The sequence below is a fragment of the Salmo trutta genome, unplaced genomic scaffold, assembly GCF_901001165.1.
Source record: "Salmo trutta unplaced genomic scaffold, fSalTru1.1, whole genome shotgun sequence".
In the NCBI taxonomy this organism is placed as follows: domain Eukaryota; kingdom Metazoa; phylum Chordata; class Actinopteri; order Salmoniformes; family Salmonidae; genus Salmo; species Salmo trutta.
Genome location: NW_021822961.1, coordinates 15,022 through 35,705, shown reverse-complemented (window position 1 = coordinate 35,705; position 20,684 = coordinate 15,022). Strand labels below are relative to the sequence as shown.

At 40.9% G+C, this 20,684-nt stretch overlaps 2 protein-coding genes across 14 annotated transcripts; both read left to right on the top strand.

Moving 5' to 3' along the window:
* The first annotated feature begins 6 nt into the window (after positions 1–6).
* LOC115187594 (uncharacterized protein KIAA0754) lies at positions 7–7,630 on the top strand. Of its 3 annotated transcripts, XM_029746546.1 has the most exons (9): positions 7–1,972; positions 2,154–2,223; positions 2,389–2,500; positions 4,617–5,832; positions 6,553–6,770; positions 6,877–6,933; positions 7,038–7,137; positions 7,227–7,400; positions 7,521–7,630. In XM_029746546.1, exons 3-8 carry the CDS (start codon positions 2,438–2,440, stop codon positions 7,397–7,399), a joined length of 1,827 nt encoding a protein of 608 aa, XP_029602406.1. In that variant the 5' UTR covers positions 7–1,972; positions 2,154–2,223; positions 2,389–2,437; the 3' UTR covers position 7,400; positions 7,521–7,630. The 3 variants fall into 3 exon arrangements, with proteins under 3 accessions (XP_029602406.1, XP_029602405.1, XP_029602404.1); XM_029746545.1 differs by having other exon boundaries at positions 2,154–2,500; XM_029746544.1 differs by having other exon boundaries at positions 7–2,223.
* Positions 7,631–10,190: 2,560 nt separating this feature from the next.
* Positions 10,191–14,114, top strand: LOC115187596 (solute carrier organic anion transporter family member 1A5-like). 11 transcript variants are annotated; one of them, XR_003876099.1, is made up of 5 exons: positions 10,191–11,311; positions 12,052–12,703; positions 12,870–12,943; positions 13,306–13,576; positions 13,837–14,113. XR_003876099.1 is itself a non-coding variant. In XM_029746549.1 (3 exons), the coding sequence occupies exons 2-3, from the start codon at positions 13,434–13,436 to the stop codon at positions 14,016–14,018; spliced, it is 333 nt and encodes a 110-aa protein (XP_029602409.1). In that variant the 5' UTR covers positions 12,753–12,771; positions 12,870–13,433; the 3' UTR covers positions 14,019–14,113. The 11 variants fall into 11 exon arrangements, 2 of the variants coding, with proteins under 2 accessions (XP_029602410.1, XP_029602409.1); XR_003876098.1 differs by having other exon boundaries at positions 12,052–12,771; XR_003876101.1 differs by having other exon boundaries at positions 12,052–12,771; positions 12,870–12,950.
* The last annotated feature ends 6,570 nt before the right edge of the window (positions 14,115–20,684 follow it).

The following is a 20,684-nucleotide window of genomic DNA, read 5'->3' as shown; positions in this document are numbered from 1 at the left end:
CAGTTAACAGGCATAGGCTGAATGCATTGCACTTCTCGTTGTGGCTGCACTTTGGATATTATTAATTTAATTTTGGACGTTGTGATAGCCATTTCATCCGAAACATTATTACCAATGCACAGTTGTCTGATTATGCATATGGAATAAATGCACTTCTTGTTGGTTGTCGCATTTTGGATGTATTGTATTGTTATTGCTGAAAGACTTCAGTGCATGGGCGCTGTCCGATGCTGAAGTATATCACCTTGGCACGTGAAAGGCGTTTTGTCATTGCCTTGTGGTCACTTGTATTAGGCTTATAGCTATTTTGTTGAATATTCTTTGGCCAAATTCAATTAAAAACGACATTTACATCGAAAAACAACAACAACAACAAAAAACGTTATACTTTGTGAGAAAACCCTAAAATTGTTCCTCAGCTAGAAATGTTCCACCCTCTCATGTCGCCATCTTGACCATGTCCCTGATTTCATGGAGCTCTCCTGCGCATCATTTACTTCACAAAATCCCGCAAACGTGAAAACGCCAGAAATAAACATCGCGAGAATGTAAATATGTGTGAGAGTCAGAGATTTGAAAGCAGACGCTTTCATCCCAAACGATGTACAGTAATGCGTACATACATTTTACTTTTGGGTGGCCCAGGGAAATGAGACTTTTTCGAGCTTTTCGGAGCAATTTTTGTATCTCTTTCTTTGTAATACTGTATGTATTCAATCATTTCGAATTGATCACTTCCCACTGGGCACATACATCAATTCAATGTTTATTCCACGTTGGTTCAACGTAATTTAATGGAAATTACATGGATATTGTGTCACGGTGAATTTTATAATCTGCAGTCAATTTAATGATGTTTTCATGTGCCATGATTCTGACATTTGACATATGATCCTCATAGGATTAGGCTACATAATTACAGTAAATGTAATCTCAATTCAATACGATGTGCATATACTGTACATATAGCCAATATAGCTATTAAACCCATGTTCAGTGACTGTACTGTGACGCAAGTGGCCTAATATGTTTGTGACGTTCCATGGAACCCACGGTATTGTTTAAACTAGATTCTGATTGGCTTGCAGGTCATTCTACAGTGTAAATTATAAATGAAAACGTGCTTTTATATCAGTGTTACAGATTCACATTACCGAGCGTGTCTCAACCCGTACCGCGCTTTTATCTGCCTAAAGGTATCTTCACGCACGACTGGATAGGCCTTTTGGATACGCTTGTCCAAGGTAAGGATATGCGTCAAGCTGTAGCATACTTTTAATGTTTTAGTTCCGAACTCAAGTTACTCCAGTCAAGTGATTAATCGTAAAAGTTAGTTGTTTTGACTGAGCAGTCCAATGGCCAATGCTGTTTTGGGACTATGAGATCCTCGGCTATATACTATGATGAGCAAATAACGTGCATAGATTATGCATAAGGCATTGCACAAGTCAGTGTTTAGGTCAGAATATAAAGTTGCTACTTCCGTCAACTCAAGTTACTCAAGTCAAGTGATTAATCGTAAGAGTTAGTTGTTTTGACTGTCAAAACAAATAACTTTGATGGAATATTCCAAATTTCAATGGCAATAATGCATCACAACTTCACAATATTACTTGTATTTATTTCAATGATTCATCCAGGCCCAAGACATAAAGTCGCCTGAAAGCTGTGTAGCAATCATTCCATTGCTGACCCATAGGATGGTAATCACATACATGATTGGCTTAATCTAGAATCATGGATACCTTTCATGTGAGTTCTCACACACCAGATTTTTTTACATACCTCAGAAGGAAGATACCTCAATATCTGGAAGCACTGTCTCATGTACAATTGTTAATGCTATCTCTGAAATGTCTAACAAAATGTTGACCTGATCATTTCATCAAGACCTTCTCATCAAAAGTTGGAACTAGTGGTCAACATTGGGGCAATGCAGCCCAAAATAACAGGGGCCAATATTTTCATGGAGGTAAGCACTACACTTCTGATGGGTTTAAAGATTGTATTACATTATCTAAAAGTGAGAAAGTAAACCCCAGCTGTTGTTATTCTTTTCACAGGGAAGGACAATCCCCATTATGACATGAACGTTTCATTGCTGAACAACCATAGATATTTTTCTTCTAATTTGGCTCCCGTTCCTCCAACAGGGAGCAAGACCTGCCAGCAGAGCTCACTGGAGCAGGGAGACATCCCGTCATCCTTTTGGCGCCTGACAAAGTACAATTTTTTTCTTCTAAATAACTCTATAGTATCATCTTCTGCACAAAGTTACATTCCTAATAAGATTGGTGTTAAGTGAGAAAGAATCCTATAGATGGTCCTATGGGCATGGTCTGAAGCCTCTCTTCATCTCAGTATGCTGAACCACCTGATTTCTTGCAGGCTTGAGATTCAGATCCTGCTGAACGATGTTAAGCAGTCGATTAACCACATGCAGGGGACACTGAACACCTTGCAGGGGCAGTGTATTGAGTTGCAGACTGCCATATCTAAGGTAGTGTCAGATGAGTCTCAGATACAGAAGAATAAGTCTATGATGTTATGGTGATAATGATTGAGATGGTGATTATAATAATGATGACTAGCGGTACCCCACCCTACAGGCGGTAAATCATTGGATCTGATTAATTCAATTCAATGCAATTCAATCTTAGAGGACTGCAACCATAGAAATACAATGTATTTACACTAATAATAAGCTATTGTCAACTTCCCGTCTATGCTTATCTTGCTCATTGCTCACTGTCAATTGCTGATTGTTACCCTATGTGTGCAACTATTATTGATTTCTCACAGACAAATTATTTGGTTGCAAATGTACCTGGGGCCATGTAAATAATTGTTAGGCTACTCATTTTGAATCCACCGGTGGCAACTTGTGTGACCATAAATGTCTGTGTGCGACTGGGCACAGTAAAATAATTTGGTTACTGACCTGCCCTACATCATAGAAGGCCCTTCAAGTCGGAACTAGGAAATTCTGACATTTCTGACTCTGTAACTCGTTATGGAATGATGATTTCAAGTTTCCCACTTGTGAAGTATGAGAATCAACCAGTAGGAAGCTCTACACTAATAACTTACATTCATTTCAAATCTGAGGTTCCAAGTTTCCGATGGCATGGGAATTTTTCAATAGTTGCCATGGTAATTTTGAATGTTCAGTCAGTGAGCATTATGGGTAATTGTCCTACATACTTACATGAAATGCTGTAGTAACAGTGCCATTCCAAACACAATAAATGTGAAAATTAACAAAGATACAAAATATTGCTTAAGTGAAGAAAATCAGCTCAAAATTGTAGGAGGAAATGCCGGTGCGTCTGGCACCTACTACCAGGCGCACCGGTTTGCTTATTCACACTCTGAATGACACACATACACAATCCATGTCTCAATTGTCTAAAAATCATTCTTTAACCTGTCTCCTCTCCCCTTCATCTACACTAGAAGATTTAACAATGACATCAATAACTGATGATAGCTTTCACCTGATTAATCTATGTCACGGAAAGAGAAGTAGCCAGCATCAAGGCATCAGAGGGAGGAGATCCTCCGATCATCAGGCCTCATCCCTGCACAGAGGGGAGGGATCCTCCAAACAGCCAGTGTCCTGCACAGAGGGAGGGAATCGTACCAATGGCCAGCGTCCCAGCGCACAGCGAGGGGATTGTCCTAAAGGCTAGTGTCCCTGCTGAGAGGGAGGAGGTCCTCCGGAGCATCAGGCCTCATCCCTGCACATAAGGAGGGGATCCTCCGAGCATCAGGCCTCATCCCTGCACAGAGGGAGGGGATTCTTCCAGCAGCTTCTATGTTTCCCACTTGTGAAGTATGAGAATCAACCAGTAGGAAGCTCTACACTAATAACTTACATTCATTTCAAATCTGAGGTTCCAAGTTTCCGATGGCATGGGAATTTTTCAATAGTTGCCATGGTAATTTTGAATGTTCAGTCAGTGAGCATTATGGGTAATTGTCCTACATACTTACATGAAATGCTGTAGTAACAGTGCCATTCCAAACACAATAAATGTGAAAATTAACAAAGATACAAAATATTGCTTAAGTGAAGAAAATCAGCTCAAAATTGTAGGAGGAAATGCCCCTGCAGCAGGGAAGCTTACGGTATTATAATATATTGTAGATAACGTTAATATAATTTGTGTATTTACATTATCAGTACACATACCAATTAAAGTATATGCTAGGGATACACTGAGTGAACAAAACATTAAGAACACCTTCCTATTGAGATGCCCCCCTCCTTGCAGTTCTTGACATAAACTGGCACCTACTACCAGACTCTGTTCAAAGGGACTTAAATCTTTTGTCTTGCTCATTCACACTCTGAATGACACACATACACAATCCATGTCTCAATTGTCTGAAAATCATTCTTTAACCTGTCTCCTCCCCTTCATCTACACTGAGAAAAAGATTTAACAATTGACATCAATAATGGATTATAGCTTTCACCTGATTAATCTATGTCACGGAAAGAGAAGGTGTTCTTAATGTTTAACACACTCAGTGTATGTGTCAATGATGTTATAGATTCCAAGTGGTTGATTTTTTAGGGAATTACTATATGCTCTATGTTATACCTGCAGATCATCACAGCAGCCGAAGTTGCTGTGCAGAGGGAGGAGATCGTCCGAGCATCAGGCCTCATCCCGTCACAGAGGGAGGGTATCCTCCAAACAGCCAGTGTCCCTGCACAGAGGGAGGAGATCTTCCAAACAGCCAGTGTCCCTGCGCAGTGTGAGGGAATCCTCCGAACAGCCAGTGTCCCTGCACAGAGGGAGGAGATCCTCCAAACAGCCAGTGTCCCTGCACAGAGGGAGGGGATCCTCCAAACAGCCAGTGTCCCTGCACAGAGGGAGGGGATTCTCTCAGCAGCTGGCATCAATGCACAGAGGGAGGAGATCCTCCGATCATCAGGCCTCCTCCCTGCACAGAGGGAGGGGATACTCCAAACAGCCAGTTTCCCTGCACAGAGGGAGGGGATTCTCTCAGTAGCCAGCATCAATGCACAGAGGGAGGAGATCCTCCGATCATCAGGCCTCATCCCTGCACAGAGGGAGGGGATCCTCCAAACAGCCAGTGTCCCTGCGCAGAGGGAGGAGATCCTCCAAACAGCCAGTTTCCCTGCGCAGAGGGAGGGAATCCTCCGAACAGCCAGTGTCCCTGCACAGAGGGAGGGGATTCTCTCAGTAGCCAGCATCAATGCACAGAGGGAGGAGATCCTCCGATCATCAGGCCTCATCCCTGCACAGAGGGAGGGGATCCTCCAAACAGCCAGTGTCCCTGCACAGAGGGAGGGAATCGTACCAATGGCCAGCGTCCCAGCGCACAGCGAGGGGATTGTCCTAAAGGCTAGTGTCCCTGCTGAGAGGGAGGAGGTCCTCCGAGCATCAGGCCTCATCCCTGCACATAAGGAGGGGATCCTCCGAGCATCAGGCCTCATCCCTGCACAGAGGGAGGGGATTCTTCCAGCAGCTTCTATCACTGCGCGGAAGAAGAAGATCCTCAGAGCATCACACGTCACCCATGCACAAAGGGAGTTGATCCTCCTGATGGCCAGTGTCACTGCGCAGAGGAAGGGAATCTTCCCAAAGGCCAGCGTCCCTGCGCACAGGGAGTGGATCGTCCCAAAGGCTAGTGTCCCTGCAGAGAGGGAGGAGATCTTCCTCACAACCAGTGTCCCTATGAAGAATGGAAACAATCATCCACAACCACCTCCCATCATCCCCATGGTGGCACCACTGTGGAAATGGGATGGTGGAGCGTGTACTCCACCTGTGGATTTCTATTCCAAGAGAAGAGGTCACTTAACCTTACCAAATTAGTAAAGAAATTACCATTGTGATAGCGTGAGAATAAGTTGTGATAGATTAAATGTATGGCTCATGTGAGTATATAGCTGTAATACTTTCATGCATTTTCTACATACAACAGGTTTAGCTCCATTTTACTTTTTCATTTTAGTCATTTAGCAGACGCTCTTATCCAGAGCGACTTACAGTAGTGAGTGTATACATTTTTTGGATATTAGCTGATAAATATGCTAGATTTTGCAGCGACAATTATGACATTTTGCATAGCAATATGCAATTGTTTTGTCCAATTTGTTGCAAAAATGCGCTGACATGGGAAAAAACTGTGTTGACGTCTGGCTTGATTGAACCATATTATGCAGTAAATGTGCGGTGATTGGTTGAAATTGCGAGCCCTCTTTTTGTACTGTGGTAATGGGTCAGTTCTATGCGATAATATTGTGATGACGTGACTATTTTATTCAGAAATAGTTTGGTGATTGGTCAAATTTGTAAGCCCTCACATAATTTGCAGGGAATTGTTGATTTTGCAACCAAAACAATGCGATCGCAGAGTCCTGGAGTAACCTCCCAGTAATCCCTGTGACTGAGTGTAGGTTAAGATTGGGTTGTAACAGAGTATCAGAGCGAGACGTTTCTACCTGTCAGCTAGTAATTGTTCTGTGTGGTGACATGAGCAGAGAGGCCTGACTTCTCCCACTTATTACAGATGTCCGACTTAGATATGTTGAGCATCCTGCTATGATGTCCATCACCAAGCCGGAACATTCCGATGCCAACCCTCAGTGCCAGACTGGCAGCCGGCCGGTGGCTGAGCCCGAGACCCCTGCTGTTCACAATAACAGTGGAGGCTGGCTCAGCTGGGTCTTTGGGAGTGGAAGAGTTAATAAGAAGGAGGTTCATCTACCTGAGGACAAAGACAGATCTGTAAGGAACTGGTTATTAACACTTTATTCTATGTAGAGACAATTGAGTGGATTAAAAAAAAGACAATTTGTGGCTTGCTTCACATTGCTAATATCTTCTTCCTCAGATTGTCTGGGATCCAACTCTGCACAGATGGGTTAACAAAACTGAGCCCAAGGCTGAGGTACACACTTAAATTCAAAGAAATTAAAAACAGTGAACAACCATTGTATTTCAACTGTGATAATATTACTAACAATTTGGAAAATGTGTTGATGTGTTTTACAGAACAAGTGTGTACCACCACCTCCACCGATGGGGACATATGGATATCAGGGGAACACTGGCAGTGTCCCCAAAGGAGTGAATCCTTACTCTATGAAAGCAGGTGAATATTGCTTTAGAATACATGTGGTTTAACCAAGACTGTGTCAGCCAATCATAGATGTCCCCTGCTAACACCTTTCCCACTACCAGCAGGTCTATGGGGCAGCAGATACCCTACAATGCATGACAATGATGGGACCAACTCAAAGCCTCCAAGCCATGGTCCTGGACTGCTTCCTAGACAGCTCTCTGGCTTGCTCCCTCCTTCACACTTTGACCTCATGGCACCAATGGTTGTGCCACCTGACACTCTACCCTACTGAGGTATGACTCTGGAAAATCCTTCCAAATTGTATCCATTCATCATTAACTGAGATTTTACTTTAACATAGCAAATGGCTGAAGTAGCAAGGATGTTAACTATTTTTTATTTTCGTCCAACAGGCCATTTGCCCAGAGTGGATTTGCCATACATAGATTTTTTTCAGCATTCAAAATGTATTAAAACACGATCTTTTAATTAAATCTCTCCTTTGTGTCCTCATGTTCACATTAATTTGATGTGTTCTATCATCATTTACAATGCTTATTGCTTCTGCATTGCTTTATGTTACAGACAAGTGTACTGCTCAAAACAATAAAGGGAACACTAAAATAACACATCCTAGATCTGAATGAATGATATAATCTTATTAAATACTTTTTTCTTTACATAGTTGAATGTGCTGACAACAAAATCACACAAAAATAATTAATGGAAATCCAATCTATAAACCCATGGAGGTCTGGATTTGGAGTCACACTCAAAGTTAAAGTGGAAAACCACACTACAGGCTGATCCAACTTTGATGTAATGTCCTTAGAACAAGTCAAAATGAGGCTCAGTAGTGTGTGTGGCCTCCACGTGCCTGTATGACCTCCCCACAAAGCCTGGGCATGCTCCTGATGAGGTGGCGGATGGTCTCCTGAGGGATCTCCTCCCAGACTTGGACTAAAGCATCCGCCAACTCCTGGACAGTCTGTGGTGCAACGTGGCGTTGGTGGATGGAGTGAGACATGATGTCCCAGATGTGCTCAATTGAATTCAGGTCTGGGGAACGGGCGGGCCAGTTCATAGCATCAATGCCTTCCTCTTGCAGGAACTGCTGGCACACTCCAGCCACATGAGGTCTAGCATTGTCTTGCATTAGGAGGAACCCAGGGCCAACCGCACCAGCATATGGTCTCACAAGGGGTCTGAGGATCTCATCTCGGTACCTAATGGCAGTCAGGCTACCTCTGGCGAGCACATGGAGGGCTGTGCGGCTCCCCAAAGAAATGCCACCCCACAACATGACTGACCCACCGCCAAACCGGTCATGCTGGAGGATGTTGCAGGCAGCAGAACGTTCTCCACGGCGTCTCCAGACTCTGTCACGTCTGTCACATGTGCTCAGTGTGAACCTGCTTTCATCTGTGAAGAGCACAGGGCGCCAGTGGCGAATTTGCCAATCTTGGTGTTCTCTGGCAAATGCCAAACGTCCTGCACGGTGTTGGGCTGTAAGCACAACCCCCACCTGTGGACGTCGGGCCCTCATACCACCCTCATGGAGTCTGTTTCTGACCGTTTGAGCAGACACATGCACATTTGTGGCCTGCTGGAGGTCATTTTGCAGGGCTCTGGCAGTGCTTCTCCTGCTCCTCCTTGCACAAAGGCGGAGGTAGCGGTCCTGCTGCTGGGTTGTTGCCCTCCTACGGCCTCCTCCACGTCTCCTGATGTACTGGCCTGTCTCCTGGTAGCGCCTCCATGCTCTGGACACTACGCTGACAGACACAGCAAACCTTCTTGCAACAGCTCGCATTGATGTGCCATCCTGGATGAGCTGCACTACCTGAGCCACTTGTGTGGGTTGTAGACTCCGTCTCATGCTACCACTAGAGTGAAAGCACTGCCAGCATTCAAAAGTGACCAAAACATCAGCCAGGAAGCATAGGAACTGAGAAGTGGTCTGTGGTCCCCACCTGCAGAACCACTCCTTTATTGGGGGTGTCTTGCTAATTGCCTATAATTTCCACCTGTTGTCTATTCCATTTGCACAACAGCATGTGAAATGTATTGTCAATCAGTGTTGCTTCCTAAGTGGACAGTTTGATTTCACAGAAGTGTGATTGACTTGGAGTTACATTGTGTTGTTTAAGTGTTCCCTTTATTTTTTTGAGCAGTGTGTATGTATGTATATATATACACAATCTCGGCTATTTGCATATGTACGACCGTCCAAACTTGACTCCACACACATTAATGCTAATCCCTCACACGCTTTTGAACATTGCACAACCTGCAACAAGACACTGAAAGAGCATGTTATTCCAAGTGTGTTTGTGTTTGAATAAAGACCCGAAGAATGAAATCAATGTGTGGATGTTGATTAGACAATGTATATGTGCTTTGCAGAAGCCATTTTTTTTGCATTCCCTGTAGCATGTATTGTACGAGCGTGTATTTTACTTTATTTTACAGAATGAAGATTTGGTCTGAGAAACTATGCCGATTATAGCATGATAGCAATTTTTTTTTTAAATAAGGCATTGTTTATATGACCCCCTTTCAAAGAGTCGCTCATTTATCACTTTCTTGCAGATATACAGTGCCTTCAGAAAGTGTTCATACCCCTTAACTTATTCTTCATTTTGTTTTCTTACAGCCTGAATTCCAAATGGATTAAATTATAGTTTTTTTTTATCATCTCACCCAGCTACAGACAATACCACATAATGACAAGGTGAATACATGTTTTTAGAATTTTTTTCAAATGTATTGAAAATGAAATACATAAATATCTCATTTACATAAGTATTCACAATACATGTTAGAATCACCTTTGGCAGCGATTAAAGCTGTGAGTCTTTCTGGGTAAGTCTCCAAGAGCTTTGCACCCCTGGATTGTACCATATTTGCAATATCACAATATATACAGTACCAGTCAAACGTCTGGGCATACCAACTCATTTAAAGGTTTTTCTTTATTTTTACAATTTTATACATTTTAGAATAATAGTGAAGACATCAAAACTATGAAATAGCACAATTGGAATCATGTAATAAGCAAAAAAGTGTTAAACAAATCCAAATATATTTTATATTTGAGATTCTTTGAAGTAGCCATGAAGTTCTTCATGGTCGAATTGCTGCATTGAAACCACTACTTATGGACGGACACCAATAATAAGAAGAGACTTGCTTGGGCCAAGAAACACGAGCAATGGACCTTAGACTGGTGGAAATCTATCCTTTGGTCTGATGAGTCCAAATTTGAGATTTTTGGCTTTCAATGTGTGTGTAAAGAATCAAGGGTGTTTAGTAGGGTCTACTCTTCATTATAAAACTATTTGTTCAATGGTTTAAAATCCGTCAGAAGCTGCTTTCAATTCATGGTGGCACTGAATAAGTCTTGACGGAGACAGAGCTTGTTTTGCCAAGGAAAGTGAAAAGGACTGAGGGAAAGTAAAATGGAAAATACATGGAAAGGAACATGGAAGATCCTCAAAGAACATTGCATTTTCAAGATCATGTAACATCAAACATAACATCAAAATGCATCTTATATTCCAGCCCTTACAGAAAAACCACATGATTTCAACTGACATTTTATGTGAAATCATGTGAAAACCATGTGAAAATCATGCCAAAATCACATTTTCACATGTGTAGTTTAATGTAATCACATGTTGCTTTACATGTTATCACATTATCTTCACATAAGATTACATGAAAACATGTTTTTGGAACACTTCCCGTGTTCACATGTGAAATTGATGTGGTTTTTGCGTATCTGACTGGATAGGATGGGTGATTCAGCAGAGGACAGAGCGAAGCTGACCAGCCAACAGGAACTGTGTGTCCGTGACAAGCAGGCCACCAAACGCCCTGCAGTTCCACACTCAAGGTTCTTAATAATGCTTTAAAATGCACATGTACGATTGTGCTTGTGTAATGGGTTGAAAACAAAGTCATTAAAAACGGACACTCCTTTATTATTTATTTCCCCCCAAATTTGTTTATGTATTTGTCTTAATTAATCTAAATTGTATTTTCTACATACTTTAGCGTTAGCAGTCCATCAGGCCAATAGATGGCGCTGTTGCACTGTTGTAGCAGGAGAAACAGCAAGTTCTGGCCAAGCGCTCACCATTCTGCTGAATAAGGATCAGAACTTTACTGAGCTAAACTGGGTCTGTTCTTTTTACTATTACAGGTATGTAACAGAACTTCCAAACGTTCAAATATATACACAATATGTAATAACATGCTATTTAACAACTCTGTCAAGGTATTATCACGTTAGGAAAGGTTTTGTTTTGGCTTTGTGTCGAACTGAGTGAGAGAAGAATGTGATTTACATTGAGTGAGAGTATATGTTAGCTTGATGCTAGCTGAGGTAAAAAACGATTTACGAGTCACAGAGACTATGTTTACTGAGTAGCTTACTTGTACTGGATTTTGTCTAGGAGATTTGTTATAAAGAATCCATTTGTTAGGGATTTCTGAGTTGGTTTTACATGTTATTGTTTTTTTTGTGTAAAATTGTGCTCACTAGCTGGTAAACTGGCCGAGCACGCTCAGTCTGGTGGACTTTTAGTGCATACAGTGAGAGAGAGACGATTTTCTGGAGGTGCCACTATCTTAAAGCTGAATGTAAAAATGGAACATTTTTGAGTTGTGCTTTAGGTAAAGTGCATTTATGTTGTGTAATTTAAAATGTGCACTTGTTTGATGTGAATATTTTCAAAGTACTAACAAGAAAATAGACAATTGAAAAAGAGAAAAAAAACATTCTTCAGAATAAAGAAAGCGCCAGCACTTTGCAGACGTAAACTTGTGTCCGTTCTTTTTACTTTTGCACGCCACCTCAGCTACACATGCACTCTGTCTGCACACACATGCACATACACACGGACAAACACACACTAATGTTCTCTCTCTCGTGTTTGTCAGCAGTTCATCGTGGCCCTGTCGTTCGCCTCCTTCACCAAAGCTCTGTCAGGGACCTACATGAAGAGTGCCATCACTCAGAGAGACACTTTGACCTGTCCAGCTCTCTCATCGGACTCATAGACTGCAGCTTTGAGATGGGTATCAACAATAACATTGAGTTACTTGAGAATTCATGTAGTAAAAACTAGATACAGACTACAGTATGATCCGTTTTTCTTGTGGTTCAGAGTCTGCTCTCAGTACTGTCCAGTTTTCTAGTTGTTCCTATGAATTGATTGACTTGCGTTTGTCCATGACTCTACTGTCAATCCCCTAACATTGTTTTATGTGCTGCTATGTTGTTGCAGCCTAGTATCCAAACTGATATGCCATTTTTAGTAAAAATAAAAAATGCGCATGGGTGCAGTTTCTTGTCCTCCTCGTTCCGCTGTGAAAGGACCGCACCAGCTCCGGTGTCCGAGGCGTCCACCTCTACCACAAAGGGACGAGTAGGGTCAGGATGAACGAGGATGGGTCCGGAGTTGAAACGTCCCTTGAGCTCTATGAATGCCCTGTCAGCCTCGAGATTCCAGCAAAAACCTGTTTGAGTGAGGTGGGACAGGGCCGTATGTGTTCCGGAAGGGTTTTTGGAGAAGATCAGGATGTCGTCGAGGTAAACAAAGACGAACCCATTCAACATATCCCTAAGAGTGTCATTGATAAATGCTTGAAAGAATGCCGGTGAGTTCGATATTCCGAAGGTCATGACTAAATACTCAGTGACCACTAGGGGTGTTAAAGGCAGTTTTCCACTCATCTCCCTCCCTGATTCTCACCAGTTTTTAGCATTGCGGAGGTCCAGTTTGGTGAAGAATTGGGCTCCTAGGGCCAACTCCAAGGCGGTGGACATCGGGTAGGGGGTAACGATTCTTGATCCTAATCCTTTTCAGCCCTGTGTAATCGATGCAAGATCTGAGGTTTGGGTCAGAGACAGAGAGACAAGGGAAACATTTAGACAGGCAGTCCAATTATGATATTTTTTACACTAATTGGTCTTTTGACCAATCACATTACATATTTTCGCATCAGCTCTTTTTCAGAGCATATCTGATTGGTCAAAATACCAATTACTCAAAAAAACAACTGAATTGGGCTGCCTGTCTTAACGAAGCCATAGAAACCTGGACATGCTCCAACTGAAATGTTCCATCCTGTCAGTATTGATGTTGAATGGCATTAAATACTATTTTTTTTGTTCTCTCCCATCCCCTGTAGGTTTGTTGAACATGAGTGGAAATGAAACTCCAGCACACTGGCAGCACTAAAGACGTGTGAGTATAACTTTTCCAGGTGAGGTGAACCTGCCTGTGGGTGCGGTGGGGATATTCCTGGGAGGTCTACTGATGAAGAGGTATAAGCTTGGCGTTGTGTCTGGAGCCCAGCTGTCTTTCGTCACCTCCTTCATGGCCTACCTCCTCCTCCCTCTGAAGTCTGGCACTAAGTGTGACAACGTTAAGGTGGCTGGTCTGACCGTGTCCTACAACGGGTAAATATGACATCTGATTGGTTGGTTTGTTGGGGGGTGTGTCGGTTGATAAAAACAAAAGTTTTGATCAGTGGAATATGAGGGAGAGTTAGACCAAAACACACATGGGCCTCTTCCTGGGCTCCCTCTTGTGGGAATATACAGTATGGTTGTTACTGAGCCAGGATTCCTGGCTGTTTTGTCACTGTGCCTATGTCAATGATAGTTCAGCAACAATTATTTAAACATCATTATTCCCAGCCATTTTCTCAGTCCCCCAGGTCCCCTGGTGTACGATGGCAGCCTGTTGACAGAGTGTAACAGAGACTGCTCCTGCTTGGCTGGGGAGTGGGACCCTGTGTGTTCAGACAATGGCATCACCTACACCTCCCCCTGCCTCGCAGGCTGCTCCAGCTTTACAGGTTACGGCAAGAACACGGTACCAATACTATTAATGTACTGAGTGTACAACACATTCACAGGGATGCTGGCCCATGTTGACTCCAATGCTTCCCACAGTTGTGTCAAATTGTCTTTTGAGTGGTGGACCATTCTTGATACACACGGGAAAATGTTGAGCGTAAAAAACCCAGTAACGTTGCAGTTCTTGACACAAACTGGTACCCCTGGCACCTACAACCATGCCCCGTTGAAAGGCATGTAAGTATTTTGTCTTGCCCATTCACCCTTTAGATGACAATCCATGTCTCAATTGTCTCAAGCCTTACAATATTTTTTTAAACCTTTCTCCTCCTCTTTATCTATACTTATTTAAGTGGATTTAACTAGTGACATCCATAAGGGATTATAGTGTTAACCTGGATTCACCTGGTCAGCATATGTCATGGAAAGAGCAGGTGTTCTTAATATTTTATACACTCAGTGTAACTCATTGGCACTGACATAAGTTATTTTCAACCATGAACTGGGGCCTTGTTGAGGCCTTATCTAAGTAAGTAATTGCTGATTGACAATAAAGTATTATTTTGATGTATGGAAAAAAATATGGTATGCAATTCCTATGTAGAGAAGGTTCTCTCTGGTAGTTGTTCAATATGATTTCAACTTTTACAGGGCACTCTTTTTTACTTTTCTTTATTAACAAATATCATCAAACAAAAGAGGAATAGTCACATGCAAACAAGCGTACTAACAAACTATTTACATTGCCAGGAATCCTAAACAAACAAATCATATTCCTTAAGACTACAAGTTTTAATTGCCTTTTTGTTTTTCATTTTAGTTAGTGGTGCCATATTGTTTAAACTCATTTATAAAGTGAAAAAAGTTAGGTTTTGAATTAGACCATTTGCATTTGTGAATATGAAATTTACCTAGTATTATTAGCAGTTGAATTAAATATGCTACATCTTTATCTATGTCAGAAATTCTGAAATAAATCATTATATCAAAACCATTAAATAGTACAACCGGTCCTATTTATTTTGTAACAAAATTCTGTTTGTCAATCCAAAACATTCTGCTATAAATACAGGTAAAAAACAAATGCAAAATGGTCTCCTTCTCCATTCCACAGAAATCACAGTTATATTCAATATTCAGCTTGTGTCACACCCTGACCATAGAGAGCCCTCGGTGTTCTCTATGGTGTTTTAGGTCAGGGCGTGACTAGGGGGGTTTCTAGGTATTATATTTCTATGTTGGTGTGTGTATATGGTTCCCAATTGGAGGCAGCTGATAATCGTTACCTCTCATTGGGGATCATACTTAGTGTGTCCTTTTTCCCACCTGCGATGTGGGATATTGTTTTGTGTGAGTGCCTATGTGCGCTACGTGTTTCACGATCGTTATAGCTTTGTTGTTTTTGGAAGTTTCACTATTATTAAAATGTGGAACTCTACTCACGCTGCGCCTTGGTCTAATTATTCATACGACGGTCGTGACAGCTTGAATCTTTCCAAAACATGTTTCACAGGACAAATTCTATGTAACATTTCAAATGAAACTTCCTTTACTTTGTTACTGATACAATATTTGTTAGCAATTTTCCATGCTTTCCCCCATTGTATATCACCATAGATATCTGACCAAAAGAATATTGCTGAGGGAATTGTAGTATCACAAACAATATTCCTAATATGTTTATTACTACATTTATCTTTGTTAATATTGCCAATGAATATATTTTCATGTAAATCTGTTACATCAAGTTTAAAATTGGAATTTTAAACTTATCAAGAAATTCCCCATATGAGAGAAGATATCCATCCTTATTCAGTAACTGACCAACCAAAATTATTGTGTTCTCAAACCAGTTATGAAAAATACTTATTTTTAAATCGTATATCTTCGTTCCATAAAAAGTATCTGTGGGTAAAAATTGTGTTTATACGCTAACATCCAAGCTAAAATTGTCTGCTTATGGAATATGGCCAACTTTACTGGGATTTTATCAATATCAAAATTACATCGAAGCAAAATTCTAAACCACCAACAGAGTCAAATAAATACTTAGGGAAGACATTCCAAATACTGTTCTGGTTCTTAACATACTTCAGAATCCAAATTTTTTTTACATTTATTTTACATTGATTTTAAAAGTATTATTTGGAGTATTGAAATCTAAAACCTCAAGACCTTGTTCTTGGGTATTAGTGAGAATATCTTATCGTAGATAGTGAGGCTTGTTACTCCAAATAAAATGATAAAGAATCTTATCTAAGTCCTTTACAATTTTAGGGGGTAAGTCAAGTGATAACGAGACATAAACCGATATGGATAACCCTTCAGCTTTGGAAAATAAAACCCGACCGTATAACGAAATATCTCTCATCAACCAGAGGTTCAATTTCTTATTTGTTTTCTCAATAATGGGGTTAAAGTTCAATTCAGTCCTTTGTTTTTCATCCTTGGATATAACAATTTCAATATAAGTAACCTTATCTTCAATTGGGATACCATATACTTCCTGTAAAACAAAATCCTTGAGTGGAAATAAGACTGACTTATTGATAATAATTTTCAAACCTGAAACTAAGGAAAAGTCTTCAATACAGGAAACTGCTTTAGAAACCTCATTCCTGTCTCTTAAAAATATGGTGGTATCATCAGCCAGTTGACATAGTTTAAATTCTTGCCAAGTGCTAAAACACCATAAATTCCCTTTCTTGATATGAAAGGCCATAATTTGAGTAACCAATAAAAATACAAATGGACTAATTGGGCAGCCCTGCCTAATGCCACGGCCAATATCAGATCTTTGGGATGTCCCGCGAGCTAATTTTACAGAGCTAGTACAACCACTATATAACGTTTGGAATGCTTTCAAAAAGTAGTCACCAAACCCCAAAAAACATATTGCTTTGAACATAAACTCATGTTCTACAGTGTCAAAAGCTTTAAAAAAATCAACAAACATAAGAAAACTATCATCAAGGATGAGGTCATTATAGTCAATCATATCTAAGATCAACCTGATGTTATTACTAATGTGTCGAGCATGCATAAAACCAGATTGTTCATCAATTATATGATGCAAGCCTCGTTTCAACCTCTTAGCAAATCCAAGGGCAAATAATTTCCCATCATTATTCAACAGGCTAATGGGTCGCCAGTTGTCTGTATAAAGAGTATCCTTATTAGGTTTGGGAATCAAAGTAATTACACCTTGCTTTAAGGAAGCCGGTAACTCCCCTTTTTCTATTGATTCTGGAAACATAGCAAGAATGAAAGGAATCAATTTATCATTGAATGCTTTATAAAACTTGCTTAATAACCATCATTTCCAGGGGACCTATTGTCCTTAAGGCTTTTAATACAGTCTTTTATCTCAATTTCAGATAACGCATCATCACAAAAATCCCTGAAATCATTATCTATCTTCTTAGCAATGTTTGCTACATTGTCTAAGAAAAGATCCATATTGGAAGTTGGCTGGGCTGATGTATACAGATTCTGATAAAACTGGGCAACATGCTGAGAGATTTCTTTTGGATTTTCATTGGGAGCATTATTAATCATTAATTTACATATGGAAGTCTTTTCGCCTGCCTTTTTTTCTAAATTAAAGAAATATTTTGTATTTTTCTCTCCCTTTTCCATCCATTTTCGTCTTGACCTTACAAACGTTCCCCGGGCCTTTTCCTCTTAGATACAGTCTAACTGCATTTGCAATGATGATAGCTCCAGTAATTCCTGATTAGTTAGTTAACTTTTTTTAGTATAATCCATTATTCCCTTTATGATGTCATATTCTTTCTCTCTTGGCACGAGCAATTTCTTTCCCCATTGAAATAGCCAAAAGCCTTAATCAAATTTCATTAGCTCCCAGTAACTTCCAAACGAATTCATAACACAGGCACAATTCCAGTATTTATCATTAATTCCTGCTACTTCCTTCTCTAGTAAAGTCTTGTTCATTTTCCAGTAACCTTTGCTAACTTTTTTTGTTGACAAACCATGCATATTTATCTTTATTGAGATCCCTTTGTGGTCTGTTAAAATCGATGGTTCAATGGAGTCTGTATCAACCTTGTCAGCCATATCTTCAGATATCAGCCAGAAATCAATACGGGATTGTATAGATAAATCTTTAGTACTCCATGTAAACATAATCTTATCTGGGTTCTTATGTCTCCAAATATCTAGAACACCTAACCTTAGACATATATTCCTTATCTCACAAACAGAATTGCTATCCTTAGGAGGTCATCTATCTAGATTATCATGTATTAAAATCTCCACCCCATATTACTTTGGCCAATGGAAATTTAGACATAATTTTACTTATTTTCCTCTCAATGTCTCTAAATAAAATACAGTTACTTGACTTGTTATTGGAAGCATAAGTATTTACAACAATGAATTGAACATGGTTGACATCTACCAATAGTATAATCCATCTCCCTGTATTATCTGCTTCATGACTCAATATATGACCCTTAAAGTTGCCTTTTAAAATAGCGACACCTGCTGACCGATTAGTACCAAATGAAAACCAAATATCATTCCCCCATTGACACTCCCAAAACGCAGTATCTGTGGAACAGGCATGAGTTTCTTGAATGAAATAAAAGTCGGCACTCTTACCCTTACAATACAAAAAAATAAAAATTTCCTTTTCAAAATATTACGGATTCCCCTGGCATTAATAGAAAAAACAGAAATGGACATTTACTATCAGTGACTATATGAAGAATATTAAACTTGTATACGTTCACACGAATCAGGGTCTCACAAAAAGAAAAGTTCTTACTAGTTGCAAATAAAAACAGTCCTTTGCACCACGCAAGTGGTTGACCTAAATTATATATATACATATTTTTATACAATTGCAAATAACATTGTACCATAGATTGGTAAAAACGAATAGCCATCAAGCTAGCTTTAAGTGTCAGTGTGAATTTCCCTGCCATACATTTTTTTTTAGATATTAAATAAGTTTGGCTCACACAAACAATGCTCTTTCCTCAAGAAATATAAAGTTTTATCAGATGCAAATAAAACTCAGTCCTGCACAACTCACTTGATAAATCCAGCAGTCAACAAACTAGGCGTCAGCGTGAATTTCCCTTCCATTACCAAAAGCCTTAGCTCCGGCAAAGTATGCACTTTTCCCTTCCTTCCTTGCTCTCTCAATCATCGGCCACAGACGATTCCGAGCTTCTTGATCCTCAGGTTGCAGCCACTGGTTGCAGCCACTGCTAGCTAGCCAACTCTACCAGCTAGCAGTACTGTATCATTTTTAGTCAATACGATTTTTGCAGCGTAAGCTTAACTTTCTGAACTTTCGAGTTGTGTAGTCCACTTGTGTAGCTAGCAGGACTGACTTTGTGTTAGCTAGCCAACGTTTAATTACTTCTGCGTTATGAAAGGAACTAGACACGGACATGAATTATCCATTGGTAGTTTGTTGTAACCAAGTATTGGTGCTAACCGTGTGTTATTGGATGCTAGTTAGCTACGGCGTCATAGCATACGGTGCACTCGGTGGGTTTCACGGAAGAATACTGTACCAAGTTATCTAGCTGAATAAACTAAGTTTGAGCCTATTCCTGGAAACATTGAACCACTGTAGTTTACATCAATTATAATTTCTAAAGTGGAAGTTGGAATAGTTATATTTGAGTGTTTCAGTGAATGGTTAGTGAGGGAGGCCCTGCTCTCTCGTTTCCCCAGTGTTTAGTTAATTTTCATTCCAATCTCCTTTGCATTAGCGTAGCCTCTCCTGTAGCCCGTCAACTATGTGTCTGTCTATCCCTGTTCTCTCCTCTCTGCACAGGCCAAACAAACGCTTCACACCGCATGGCCGCTGCCACTCTAACCTGGTGGTCCCAGCGCGCACGACCCACGTTGAGTTCCAGGTCTCCGGCAGCCTCTGGAACTGTCGGTCTGCGGCCAACAAGGCAGAGTTCATCTCAGCCTATGCTACCCTCCAGTCCCTCGAGTTCTTGGCGCTGACGGAAACATGGATTACCACAGAAAACACTGCTACTCCTACTGCTCTCTCCTCGTCTGACCACGTGTTCTCGCATACCCTGAGAGCATCTGGTCAGCGGGGTGGTGGCACTGGAATCCTCATCTCTCCCAAGTGGACATTCTCTCTTTCTTCCCTGACCCATCTGTCTATCTCCTCCTTTGAATTCCATGCTGTCACAGTCACTAGCCCATTCAAGCTTAACATCCTTATCATTTATCGCCCTCCATGTTCCCTTGGAGAGTTCATCAATGAGCTTGACGCCTTGATAAGTTCCTTTCATGAGGATGGCTCACCCCTCACAATTCTGGGTGACTTTAACCTCCCTACGTCTACCTTTGACTAATTTCTCTCGGCCTCCTTCTTTCCACTCCTCTCCTCTTTTGACCTCACCCTCTCACCGTCCCCCCCCTACTCCCAAGGCAGGCAATACGCTTGACCTCATCTTTACTAGATGCTGTTCTTCTACTAATCTCACTGCAACTCCCCTCCAAGTCTCCGACCACTACCTTGTATTCTTTTCCCTCTCGCTCTCCTCCAACACTACTCACTCTGCCCCTACTTAGATGGTATTGCGCCGTCGCAACCTTTCTCTCCTATTGTAGAGAAAATTGGAAAGAGATTTAACTCCTGGTTTTTAAGAGATCTTTCTTTATCTGGACGTGTACTTTTATCAAAATCTGAAGGTCTGTC